Consider the following 14,048-nt stretch of genomic DNA (forward strand, 5'->3'; position numbering starts at 1 on the left):
TAGCAAGTAAAACCAGTGACTTGGCAGAATTTAAGTCATTGGTTGATATGCATGATTGAATGCATGACGCGTAGGACGTAATCGTCTTCTTTTTTGAAGTAACGTCTGTATTATATAAGATAAGAAGATATAAGATGATTCATTTCCATATGTGTGGTTTAAAAAGGTCAGAATCTCCACCTAATGTCACTCTCTAAAGTTGTCGATCCTGTTTTGAGGGGCTTAAAAAAAAAGAGGAGATTCATGACAAATGTTTTACTTTGCCGGCCTTTGTTAGTTCACACAACAGGAGAATATCTCTTTAATGGTATGAACAAAGGATACAAGAGAACAGCATTGATTGGAATAGATGTGTTGGGAAATGCACACATGGAGCAAACTTCATGGTGGGAACTAATAAAAGACTCGTTTCACGAATGCAAAACGTTGCCCTAAATGTCATATCCACACAATGTTGTCCTAAATGCCATATCCACACAATGTTGTCCTAAATGCCATATCCACACAATGTTGTCCTAAATGCCATATCCACACAATGTTGCCCTAAATGTCATATCCACACAATGTCACACACACAGAGGCAGCACGTTAACTGTCCATCGATCTCTAGAAAGCTCTGGATGAAAGCTTGAAAAGAGTTATTTACATTAAAAACTTCCTTTGGATGCATGACTTTTTTCCCCCGCAAGTATGTGTATGTAAGCTAGTCGTTACTGCTTCTTTTCTATACTAATGTTTGTTGGCGATTTCGAGGAAAAATGCTAAATCGATTATTGAACACAGCATGAACTTCAATGTTTTCTTATTGATCTGAGTTGAGAAATTGTTTTGCATGACCAAGAATGGATTTGTTAACTCGAATATTTTGCAGATAGATTCTCTAATTTATTTAAACTGCCTCATCTTATCGTTACAAAGAGAAGAAGAAAAATGTATTGTTCTACGGTCAAGATAAAGCGAACGCTGCCATTGCAAAACTAAATTAATTGAAAATAAAAGTTGGTAATGGAGAAGTTCATTCTATTCATGAGTTTCTATCAAATATTCGGCTACTAAATTAATGCTGATATTCTGAACTACGTAACAGAGCATTTGGACGGTTCGCAAATGAGCCTGAAAAACTATGTCTCTGATTTAAACAGAGAATATTGAATAGATAAAATTTAACATTGATACAACATCCAGGTCAAAAAGTTTGGGGGGGGGGGGGGGGGGCATGAGGTACTCAGCGTTACAGAAATTATAAAAGGGGTATACATAAGTCAAAAGTTTGGGAAACACTGACCTAGAATTGTAGATGATTGTATTAGCAATATTATGGTAGGTAGAGGGGAACCGTCATGACCAAGGAGCCTCCATAATCTTTTCAATGTATGCTCTGAAAGTCCCAATCAATCAATCAATCAATCAATCTATATATCTATCTATCTATTTATCTATCTATCTATCTGATCTCCTTATCTATAACTATGCATAATATCTTAATAGCAAGCATGTATGCCATAATGGATTTCTCAACTATAATCCCTATACTGAAATGTTCCCTTGATTTCTAGGGAAAGAGAGACTCTACTATGCACTGATTACTCCCACTGTTCCAACCGATATGCTGATAGAATCAGGAGGAAGGAACAAGATTGCTGTCTTGGCAGAGTCCGCAACTGGAACATATTTCCTTGAACGCGAGGCTCTGTATGAGGTATGTTAGCGAACGCGAGGCTCTGTATGAGGTATGTTAGTGAACGCGAGGCTCTGTATGAGGTATGTTAGCGAACGCGAGGCTCTGTATGAGGTATGTTAGTGAACGCGAGGCTCTGCATTAGGTATGTTAGTGAACGCGAGGCTCTGTATGAGGTATGTTAGCGAACGCGAGGCTCTGTATGAGGTATGTTAGTGAACGCGAGGCTCTGTATGAGGTATGTTAGTGAACGCGAGGCTCTGTATGAGGTATGTTAGCGAACGCGAGGCTCTGTATGAGGTATGTTAGTGAACGCGAGGCTCTGGATGAGGTATGTTAGTGAACGCGAGGCTCTGTATGAGGTATGTTAGCGAACGCGAGGCTCTGCATGAGGTATGTTAGTGAACGCGAGGCTCTGTATGAGGTATGTTAGCTTTAACCCCATTTCCCCGTTGTTAAAGGTTTACCAGACGTCCGACAAGGTCCGGCAGTGTGAACATGTTCAGTTTTCACTGTTATTCATGCCATAACATATTACTCAGCAATCCAAATTTTTGACATTGCCCTTTAGTTATAATTTTAAAATATTTATAGATAATGTATCCTGATACATATTGGAAACGGGTACTCGTGTTCACGATTACTATTTGTTTTAATAAGGAAACATACAATTATTTGCAGGACAGAAAGATGACATTTTGTTTGACAGTCTCCTCCAATATCTACCATGTTAGGTTTTTTCGTTCGTTACTTTGACATTTGTGCGTTCTTATTTGTAAAACTGTCCTCCTTGTTTTGTTCTAAAGCTTATGTCAACTCACCATGTCTGTCTGTCTGTCTGTCTGGGCAAAATTGTGTACACGTTCTCATGTCTCCAAAACCCAATCTCGGATCAAGCTGAAATTTTGCACAATTATTTCTTTTACCTGACAACAGATCATTCCGCCTTTTTTTAAAAATTCTTTACAAAACTGATTACTGTAAAATTCACCCAGATATCCATTTCTTTTCTCCCCCCCGCCCCCAATTTTCACAACTGCCATTTTCTCTAAAACAGATTTATCTCTCATAACTCTTAGGTCCTGACATTTTCTCTATAACAGATTTATCTCTCATAACTGTTAGGTCCTGCAATTTTCTCTAAAACAGATTTATCTCTCATAACTGTTAGGTCCTGACATTTTCTCTAAAGCAGATTTATCTCTCATAACTCCCTTGTCCTAACATTTTCTCTAAGATTTATTTCTCATAACTCTCACGTCCTGACATTTTCTCTGAAACAGATTTATCTCTCATAACTCTTAGGTCCTGACATTTTCTCTGAAACAGATTTCTCTCATAACTCTCACGTCTCTATATCTTACATTTTTTACTGTATTTAATTTTTAAAAAAATATTTTTAAATCTGAATCCCAACATGCCGATTTCGACTTTGTTTTATTTTTGTTTGTTTACAGCCGCTTCAACGTGACGACCTGTCTTTGGATGTTATCATAAATCTTATGTCGGAGGAAAAAAATAACGGTAAGCTTACGTACACAACTAAGTCCAAAATAATTATAGCTTGATGAAAACACGACTCCACTAGTTGAACGAAATCGTGAGTGCTTTTTGATATTCTAGCTTATATCAACTCACTCTGGCTGTCTCTCTGGACCAAATAGTAGACAGGTTATTTCTCCCGCTTCCCCCCCCCCCCCCCCCCTTTTCTCGGATCAGGTTCAAACTCTGCGATAACTTTTAGTTCCTAACTAAACATACATCAATCAGAACATTCACCAACTGATGACATAGTGGCAATTATTACATTTTCTTTGATACTGAAATAGAGAAATACATCTTATAATATTTAGATATATGGCTGTAAAATTTGGAGTACGGTTTATATGTTTACAAAGGCCTATGTATTATCTCAAGAAGAAAAATAGAGCAAAAATACTTTAAAAAAAAACTTTTATATTAAGTGTAGTTGTAATCAATTAGTTTGGATCAGTCATGGAATTAAATTTGTAATAGATTCAGGCTAAGTCTGTGTGATTACAAATAGTTTTACCAATTTTTTTTCCTTTTAGCGCAATTTCATGATTTTTAGCTTTCTTAATACACTATGATTCTGTCACTTTCTCAATACACTATGATTCTATCACTTTCTCAATGCACTATGATTCTATCACTTTCTCAATGCACTATGATTCTATCACTTTCTCAATACACTATGATTCTATCACTTTCTCAATGCACTATGATTCTATCACTTTCTCAATGCACTATGATTCTATCACTTTCTCAATACACTATGATTCTATCACTTTCTCAATACACTATGATTCTATCACTTTCTCAATGCACTATGATTCTATCACTTTCTCAATACACTATGATTCTATCACTTTCTCAATACACTATGATTCTATCACTTTCTCAATACACTATGATTCTATCACTTTCTCAATACACTATGATTCTATCACTTTCTCAATACACTATGATTCTATCACTTTCTCAATACACTATGATTCTATCACTTTCTCAATACACTATGATTCTATCACTTTCTCAATACACTATGATTCTATCACTTTCTCAATACACTATGATTCTATCACTTATCTGGACCAGTTGGGAAAACGGCTGGGGAGAGAAAAGGGGGTATCAGTGTCATTGTTACCGTGATGTCTTTAAAAAAAAAAACAAGTTAAATGACCTGAACTCGAACTCGACGGCTAGGCCTCCTCAAGGGGCCTTAAGCCTATTCACTAGCCACTACGCTGGAAGAAAAGACTAGTGAGCGGAAGAGTGCTGGTAAGAATGATTTCCCCCGAATGGGTTGATTTTTTTTTTCAACTCTTGCACAAGCTAGTAGCTAGTCCATTTTCCCCCCAAACTTTTTATTAATTGGTGTAACTCTGACCACCCCTCGCCTTGCACATATGAGAAGAATGAACATAATAAATGGGTATTTTTGAACATTCGGCATAGCTAATGTCTAAAGTCTTCCCGTACCCCTGGGGGTACGCGTATCGCACTTTGAGAAACACTGAGCTAGTGTGACAATTTCTAAACGATTATGTTTTAAAAAGATTTAATAAGATTCATAAACAGATTATTTCAAATCTCTCTTTTAGTATAATTTAAATTAAAATGTAACAATAATAATGATTCCAAAAAATAAATGAGAAGTATAGTGACTACGCAGTCCCAGCTGGGACCTAAATATTTTGCCACTCCCATAGCAGACATATATTATAATGTAAGTCTAGGTCAAAGCCATATCAGGTTTCCCCACCAGTTTACACATAACTATAAAAAAAAAATAGAGATAAAATAAAAAGTAATAATAAGCACATAACACATAAGCTGGTAGACTTTAATTTACCAGATTTACTTTTTTTAAATTTATAATTTATTTACTTTATATTTATAAACATAATAAATCTGAATAATCATCTACATTACAATGCTACTAACCCTAAACCTTTTCTTAAAAAAAATGAAAATGTTAGCTTGGAGATAAAGCAACAATGAAAGTAAACTAAAATGACAAATTTTCTCAATGTGAATATTAGCCGAAGGCGAGGTGATCTTTGGCATGATTGCAGACATCTTCGTGGCCCTGAACAGTCTTAGGAAGATTCTCATTCCTTGTCTTTGGGGTACTGCAGCAGACCTGCTATTTCATAAGAACATTTCTCTTAAGAGACTACAATACATTGTGTTTCCCTTTCAATATATTGAGTGACTGTTGAGTGACTATTGAGTGACTGTTGAGTGACTGTTGAGTGACTAATGAGTGACTATTGAGGGACTATTGAGTGACTGTTGAGTGACTGAGTGACTATTGGGTGACTATTGAGTGACTACAATATCCCAGCACAAATTGAATTATAAAGAACATGTATATGATGAAGTGATTTTTTTTTCTGCTTTTCTGTGTTTTTTTATTGTTAGATAGGCCTACCTAGTTTAGTTATTTTTAGTTACGCACTATATTAGACTGACAGTGAACGTACATTTGATAGTGACGACATAGACGTTGGGGTTAGAGAGTAGGAGAGACTTCTAAGTCCAGTTATTGCTAGACTTTCAAAGGGGTAACACCATTGTTAGTGACTGACTCGACTGTGGCTCATTCTGTATTAAAGATTGTTTATATTGTTCATCTGGATTTAACTTGGTTATTGAGCCTTTGATCCTGTTGGTACCTCTTCATTCTTTGTAACGTGATGTTCATGTTTTAAACTCGCATCTGTAATACATCCTACAAGGTACGCACGCATCTAGAATTATCAAGATAGTTAGAAATACTTCAAATACATCTTATTACACATTATAATGATTTTGTGTATTTCTATATTTCTGTTTTTTTTTTCTAAGTTTTTTTTTTACTTTTCGTTTGTCACTCCAAGATTTAATGTACATGGCTTACATAACTGCACGCTTGAGGCACCTTAAGGACAGTGAGAAGGAAACAGTAAGTGATGACATGGAACCTTTTTTTTTTTAACCAAGCTTACATCAACTCACTCTGTCTGTTCAGACTTTTTGTTTCTGCCACTCCCCATTCTCGGACAAAGTGGAACCTTTGCTTTAATTATTCATCTTAATATTAAACAATTAGTTAATTAATCGTTGGTTATTAATTATTTTGTTTGATATCGAAATAAAGGGGGAGCTAATATACCCTTATGAGATATATCGACGTATAAATACGGATTTATTCCCCACACTACGTTTTGACACGCTTCCCATTCCCGGATCAAATGGAAATTCTGCGTAAGTATTCAATGTCGATGATAGTACAGAAATATATAAAAAAAATTAACAATAAGTTAACTCTTTCTCTTTGTAATTTTTTTTTCCACATTCTGACAGAATTCTTCATTTTGCTCATTACTATTTCACTCCCCTGTTATGATTACGCTTCAATAACTTTTTCGTTTGTTATCAGAAAGTGTTTTATTTGGTATTTGGTCTAGAAGGAGAGTGCATGATCTTCTTATAGAACACAAAGTATAGTTTATAAAATTAAACATTATTATAATTTAATGAGGTCAAATCAACGATGGTATCGTCGATTATGAATGAATTAATTTTGTTTTATTATAGAAGAAAGGGAGCTAAAAATATCCATCTTGAAATAATTGACAGTAAATAGCGGTTCTTTCCTTTAGGTAGTGGTCCGTCTTGCATTGTGCTCAGGCCTGGGAAGACTACCCCACTGGGAGGCACTTCCAGGGCACCACATCTGCTTCTTAACTTCGCGAGCATTTCGACACATGTCCCAGCACTCAGATCTTTTATTTTTTTTTAAATAAGAACTTTGGTTTGACTGACAGTTTTTACAAGGTAGTCATAATTCTTGAAATAATACCAAAAAAAAAAAGTATCTTACTGGAGACAGCGAGATTTAACCGTCTTCATTAGAGATGTCTATGACTCTGTACGCTATAAATATTGTAGCTGGGTGGCCAGATTTCGCTTTCTTCAATCTACACACAGCATTCAAATAAAATAGAACGACAGTCATTTTTTTTACCTCAATTCAAGTCAGAAGTTCATGGAACCTGGGTCTAGGAACCTGGACAGCGGATCTCAAAAACGGTTCTAACGATTTTCCTAAAAATTTAACAGTTGATGTATTACTTACTTCCTTACACTTAGATCCTCCCTCGCCGTTCGACACTTTGGGTGGCAAGCTGTCTCCACTAAGATGTCACTGGCAATGTCTGAAGTCTCTTCCCACCTGGTGTCCACTGTTCTGAGGTTATCCATGAAAGTGTGGCGCTAAGTTATACGAGGACGTCCCTGTTTGCGCTTTCCTCGCATTGGCCTCCATGTCATCGCAACTCTTGGTATACGTAGTTTATTTTGTCGTAGAACATGCCCCGCGAACCTCAAGCGACGCTCTGTCCCAATGTATATCGTAGAGAAAAGAATTACTAGCTCGTTGGCCAACTCTAGTTTGACCGTTATAATTTTTTAAAGTAAAAAAAAAATTTATGTAAATTTGATTGGAGACTATATCTAGGTCTAGAGCCAACATGGCGTAGTCAGTCGTATTACCGTAAATGCGATAACTGAGTAAATTTAAAGTTGCTTCAATGTTATTGAAGTTTATAAGAGCTGCTTCTATTTTTACGTAAATCTTATATAGACTACATCTACTTTCTAGATCTAGAAGTAAATCTAAACTAGATCTTAAGATTTTTATCTCAGAACTTTAGTCTAGTGTTAGATCTAGATGTCCAAATAATGAACATTCAAATATTCATATGTTGCTCGCTGGCCGAATCAGTAAATGCATTTTTTGTGTGCACCTAACGGTGACACTGGTTCGATACCAGAATTGAACATAAAAAAATAGTAATTATTTTTTTAAAACTATTTTATAATATTTGAAGTTTACTAATGGTGTTGTATTTTAAAAATATTTTTTTGTAAATCTTTTTCTTATTTGTCATCTAGTTGATTCCTATGCTACTGAACGAATTGTCAACAGAGAGAGACAACATCAATTTTGGTAACTTCCACCTGGTACTGGTCTGCCTTGAAAGAATTATAAAAAATATCAATTTAAATTTAATCAACTTGGTAAGATGATTTTCATTGGCTCTTTCAATCTGTGAGTCTCTCTCTCTGCCTCACCTACTCTTTTTGGATTTCTCTCTCCATTTGTGATTTTCTTTTCCTTTTCCTCTCTCATTGTCTCTGTACTTTACTCTCCATTCCCTCTTTCCTTTCCGCTCTCTCTCTCTCTCACTTTGCTTCATTCGCTACCTAACTTCCTCTCTCTCTCTCTCTCACTTTGCTTAATTCGCTACCTAACTTCCTCTCTCTCTCTCTCTCTCTCTCACTTTGCTTCATTCGCTACCTAACTTCCTCTCTCTCTCTCTCTCTCACTTTGCTTCGTTTCGCTACCTAACTTCCTCTCTCTCTCTCTCTCTCTCTCTCTCTCTCTCTCACTTTGCTTCGTTTCGCTACCTAACTTCCTCTCTCTCTCTCTCTCTCTCTCTCACTTTGCTTTGTTTCGCTACCTAACTTCCTCTCTCTCTCTCTCTCTCACTTTGCTTCATTCGCTACCTAACTTCCTCTCTCTCTCTCTCTCACTTTGCTTCGTTTCGCTACCTAACTTCCTCTCTCTCTCTCTCTCTCTCACTTTGCTTCTTTTCGCTACCTAACTTCCTCTCTCTCTCTCTCACTTCATTCGCTACCTAACTTCATCTCTCTCTCTCTCTCTGCTGTTCTTACCACCCTCCCTCCCTATTTCCCTCCCTCTGTTTGTTCTTCACCCCTCCGTCTCTCTTCCTCTCACTTTCTCTCTCATTGAGCTCATCTATCGCTGCTTCCCTCTCTCTCTCTCTCCTTTCTTTTCTTTTTCTTCTCTCTTCCACCTTCTCTCTTTCCTTTCTTTTGAAGGAACAAAAAATGTTACCAGAAATAGTCAATGTCATCTTGTTGACAGCGCCATAGAAATGAAATGAAGATTATTATTATTATTACTATTATTATTATGTTAGAAACGAACGAGTATTCCTTCTCTGGCGCTGCCAGGGTCGAGTTTCCTTAAAGAGAAATAAACTTTATCGTAGTCCCTTTATCAGATTCCACTGAGAAATTTTCTGGTGATGTGGCAGGTCTGCAGCAGTACGGCCCTCTATTATTATTATTATTATTTTTATTATCATACCATGTGATCACGAGCCATAATATATAAGCAAAAGTAGACTGGGCTTTTTCAAAAACTTCCAATTCATATCAAAGACAATTTTGTTTATTCCGTAAAGAGCCGGTTTAAAAAGACGAGTGACTACGTGCTAAACAATAGGAAGAGGACAGGTCGAGTCCTAGGAGTTACTCATTCCGTGGCATCACTACAGGAGGAATGGGACACGAGTGCGCTGACTAAAGTAGGAACAAAACCCAACAAACTTCCTTTTATTAAACAAACTATTTTGGAACTGTTTAATTGGGGTTAAGGCCACCGACACTGACCCATCCACCTAGTGTCCATGAATGTGTAAGCTAATTAGAGGAATTTTTTAAAAAAGCTTGTATTACAACGCCCTAAAAATTAGAAAATATTTTTAAAAAATAACATTGAGTGTGAATTTTGCTTTAATTATTTTCTACTTCTTAATGTTTTTTAATATGTGTTATTTTTTTCAATGCCTCTATTCAAGTCACACATTCGGAGCGGGCAAAACCTGAAACTTCATAGGTTGACACGCTTCTCGAAAACGGCTCTATTTTCCTAGATTTGACTGTTGCTGTATATCGTAGGGAAAATAATTACTACCTCTTTAGCCACAAGGGGGAAGTTGGACCGTTATACTTTTTCGAAGTAAAAATTGAAATAAATTGAAATTTGGCGTTAAAAAAAATACATGTCGTAGCCAGTTGTAGTGCAATGATAACTGAGTTGTTTATTAAATTTAAACTTTCAGTTTATCGATAGACTATCTAAGATTTGCTTATATTTGACATTAATCTAAAGAGATTACAACTAGATTCTAGATATAGAAAACATATCTAGACTAAACTAGAAGTCTATAATGGCAAAAAACTAGATCTAGATCTAGACTTCTGATTTAGTTAGATCTAGTTTTTTGTCTATATAATGAAACACAATAGTGCAACGCCCTCTGGCTCAAAAGACAATAAAATTATTGTTTTATTAAATATTTGACGGAGATATTGTCTTTCTTGTAAAACAAAATGTATTTTACAATATTTTTTCTTTCTTCTTTCTGCCAGAACAAAGCTCATGAACTTTTGTCCTATGTTGTGGAGCAGCAGTTTCAAGTACTAATCCACGCAACTCTCAATCGTGTTCTTACAAAGTAAAGTTATTTGTTTTTACTTTTCTAAATTACCTCCCTTACTTCATAGTGTCTCTCTTCATGTCTCTCCGTCCGTCACCGTTGGATTTCAAAAACAAAAAAAGGCTGGTAAAAATCCTACTTTATGTTTTGTACCCTATTTAATGTACCTTGGTGTGTGGTATGCGCTCTGGACTGTCGTTTGGATGGTCTCGATGGGTCCGGGTTCATACCAGTGGCGTAGCAGGAGATTTGGGGTCCCGGTGGGCTTTACGTTTTTATGGGGCCCCTGTATTTTGAATTGTGACATCATGACATGAGATAATGTACTAAATAAATATAGGCCTATGTCTAAATTCAAATTGGTACAGAATATTAGTATAATCAACAAAAAATAATCATTAAGTTTCTTTTAATGAATGATACCGTTTTTTATTGGCGAGATAATGCACAAGTGATGAATCTCAATATATATATATATCTGCAGCTAGGGCATCTACCACATCCTAGATCAATGCTATTTCCAATGTTATCTCTAATAACACTAAAGCCATGCTTCTAGCTCTTTCTTGGGACATTGTTACCCTGAGATAGTTTTGGATTAACTTGAGTTTTAGAAGGATCTCTCAAATGGTGCAATGGAAGTGGTCTGAGTTAGCAGTATTCGGATGGATGCTTGCAAGGTTTGAGCACACATCTTTATCATATGAAGCCAGCTTCCTCAATATGTCAGTTGGTGATTGTGGTTCTGGTTAGTTGATTACAAGTGCTGGTGCATCAATGACATCAATGAACAAGCGATTGGCCTTGTATTTCATCATACAAACAGGAAAAAGTAACACACAGTTTTCAGAACAAGTTCTTCATAATGTTGTGCAATTGGCTTCACAATTTTAAAGTAACCAAGGAATGAGTCTCTTATTTCAAAATTCTCGACATCCAAGTAACAAACTATATGGATAATTATACATGGCGAGAAACAATAATTAAAAACTATAATGATAAAGAAACAAACCCTAGGCCTAATTACCAAGTTACTCCCTGAGGGTATCCCCACACGGAAAGAGTTAATCTGTGTGAAATTCATGCAACAGGATCACTCATTGATAGAACAACGAAAGAGTAACGTAACATGGCAGTGGATTAATATTTAATAAACAAAAATTTAGTTAACAAAAATTTGGACACTCACATGGGGAACGGTGTCAAGTGGGGCCCGGCTGGACTTTCAAATTTGACCTCCCCCTCGCCCACTCTAGCTACGCCACTGGTTGATACCCTGCCCACTCCATCCCCCGTCGTCCTGCAGGAGGTTCGGGTTAGGGTGAGATTATTATCATATATGAAGGAACATACGTAGCATGTAAAATATAAAACATCTTATCTTATAAATTACAGATGTTTCTTCCAAATAGGTAATTTTCGTCTTAGACGTCACCTGGTGCTAATCTAGTCGTGCATGTTAATTAAAAACTTTAAACCTGCTAAGTCATGGTTTTCTTGTTTCATCCGAAAACACTAGGCATACTATAGAATCGGATCTTGCTCTCTCCCAGCAGCCTACATCTACATATAAATTTGTGTGTTCTTTTTATTTCTGATAAGATTTTGGGTAATTGTACTCTAACTAGTCCTTATCACATGCGTTCGTCTAACATTATTCATGTCCACAGTTGTATTAAGCAAAGTCTATATTCTCCCTCTGTTAAGTTCTATTAAACAAAGGCTATATTGACCTTCTTTTTCAGTTATGAGATCAATATCCTCGACAACATTGTTCAAGTTTTTCTTGCCCTAAAACAGGTGGGACTGCTGCCTTCGGGCCCAGAGGTGAGCTGTCATTTTAAACTGATGTTCGCTTTTTTTTTAGATGCCTACCGCTTTCTCGAACTTCCGTCATTGTCGACAATATGTGTCACGCATTTCGACATTCTCCTATTGAGCAGATATCTGTCTCTTCAGCTCATGCTGTGCCACATTTCATTAAAACTTCAGAAAGATTTATTAATTTTTTAATTACATTTTTTAAGTTATGTGGAAAAAAAAAGATATTTTCTGCTCCAATGGCCTATTTTTTTCAATATTATTTTTCTTCCATTGAGATGTTATTTATAGCGGTCCTCGAAAGGGGAATAGACGCTATCAGTATTGTATGGTCTGTCTGTCCCTCCGTCCCGTTTAGATCTCGTTAACTAGAAAAGATAGTGAACATCCGACATCATGATATTTTAGATAATTCAAAGTTCTGATGGCTACCTTTTTCTTTTATGAAAGCGAAAAATTTAATTTTTAAAATAAACTATTCAAGCAATTTTTTTATAAAATTAAACCATTTTTACAACTATTCACTATCAATAGTAACAAACATGGGAGGCTATTTGGCAAGAAGGACAACGTTAAACCATATTTATAACACATTTATGATAACGGTTTTACATTTTTATTTACATTTGTATTGCTAAGTACAGTAAGTTCTGTCATACTAACTACTAAATTTACACAAAAAAAAATGTTTACTTTTATTTTTGAAGAGAAAAAAAATGTATTTATAATGCATATAGAAGGAACATAACTTCAAACAACAATCAATAAGTAGTTTTTCATATCATCGCGTGGTCTGTATGGACATACAATCTACGGAACATTGAACTAAAGGAAGGGGAGAATTGATTTTTTTTTTTACAAAATGTGTTGTTTTTCTTGAGGCTTTGAATAAGAGATTGACCCTTTACAGAACAATGAGATAATCATTATAAGACTTCAGTTATGCCAGTTCACATCGAAGTTCTTCTTCACTCTCACCTATGGTCGGCTGGACCGTTGGGGCACCATACAAGATCAGTCAACCTTCTTTCTCCATTCTTCTCTGTCATTTGCCTTTGATAGAATTTCATTCTGATATTCTTTTTGAAAATCTTGAAATCTTGAAACCTTCCTTTTTACCTGCCTGGGTGGACCACTTCGGAAGCCAATTTTGAGTTTGTGTTCCCACACAAACGGTCTTTGTAACCTTGTTTTGTATGATACTAACGTAATGTTTTCTGTGTGTGTAACGATGCGTTGAGTGAAAGATGTAAATATCACACTTGTACTGGTCACCGAAATGTAAGAGACGTATTTGTTGTCTATGTGTGTCATGTCGAAGAAGGTTGGCTTCGTGCGTCCTGGAGCTACACTGAATACGTAAAAATTATAAATAGTGCAGATTGACTTATCATCAACTTTAGCAGACAAAAATGACGTTTATTCAATAATAACAATATACTGCAACTTCTTGGTAGTTACACAAAGATAATCCAGTAACAAGGATATCAAGTATACTAAGTCCTCAAGAATATTAAATAACGTCCGTTCACAACGGGTAACAATAAACTTCAATAACATGTATCCAGCTCTAAGTACAGAAAATAACTACTAAAAATATGTGTACTGTCTCAACTGACTTCAAGTGACTACCGACTAAAAGTGAATTTAGTCATTCTTGCTTCCTCTTTCTATGTCCGAGGTTTCTCGTGCTTTTCACCTTCTTGACCCAAGGTGAACGAATAACA

General features: G+C 36.0%; 1 protein-coding gene across 1 annotated transcript in view; it reads left to right on the top strand.

The window, feature by feature from the left end:
- LOC106059714 (uncharacterized) overlaps window positions 1-14,048 on the top strand; it is a 121,501-nt gene that overhangs the window by 43,797 nt on the left and 63,656 nt on the right. Inside the window, exons 21-26 of the mRNA XM_056004630.1 lie at window positions 1,557-1,699; window positions 3,136-3,202; window positions 6,085-6,149; window positions 8,144-8,269; window positions 10,433-10,518; window positions 12,246-12,327. Coding sequence (XP_055860605.1) covers window positions 1,557-1,699; window positions 3,136-3,202; window positions 6,085-6,149; window positions 8,144-8,269; window positions 10,433-10,518; window positions 12,246-12,327 — 569 coding nt within the window. The remainder of the gene's footprint in view (window positions 1-1,556; window positions 1,700-3,135; window positions 3,203-6,084; window positions 6,150-8,143; window positions 8,270-10,432; window positions 10,519-12,245; window positions 12,328-14,048) is intronic.

Source organism: Biomphalaria glabrata, chromosome 11 (assembly GCF_947242115.1).
Source record: "Biomphalaria glabrata chromosome 11, xgBioGlab47.1, whole genome shotgun sequence".
In the NCBI taxonomy this organism is placed as follows: domain Eukaryota; kingdom Metazoa; phylum Mollusca; class Gastropoda; family Planorbidae; genus Biomphalaria; species Biomphalaria glabrata.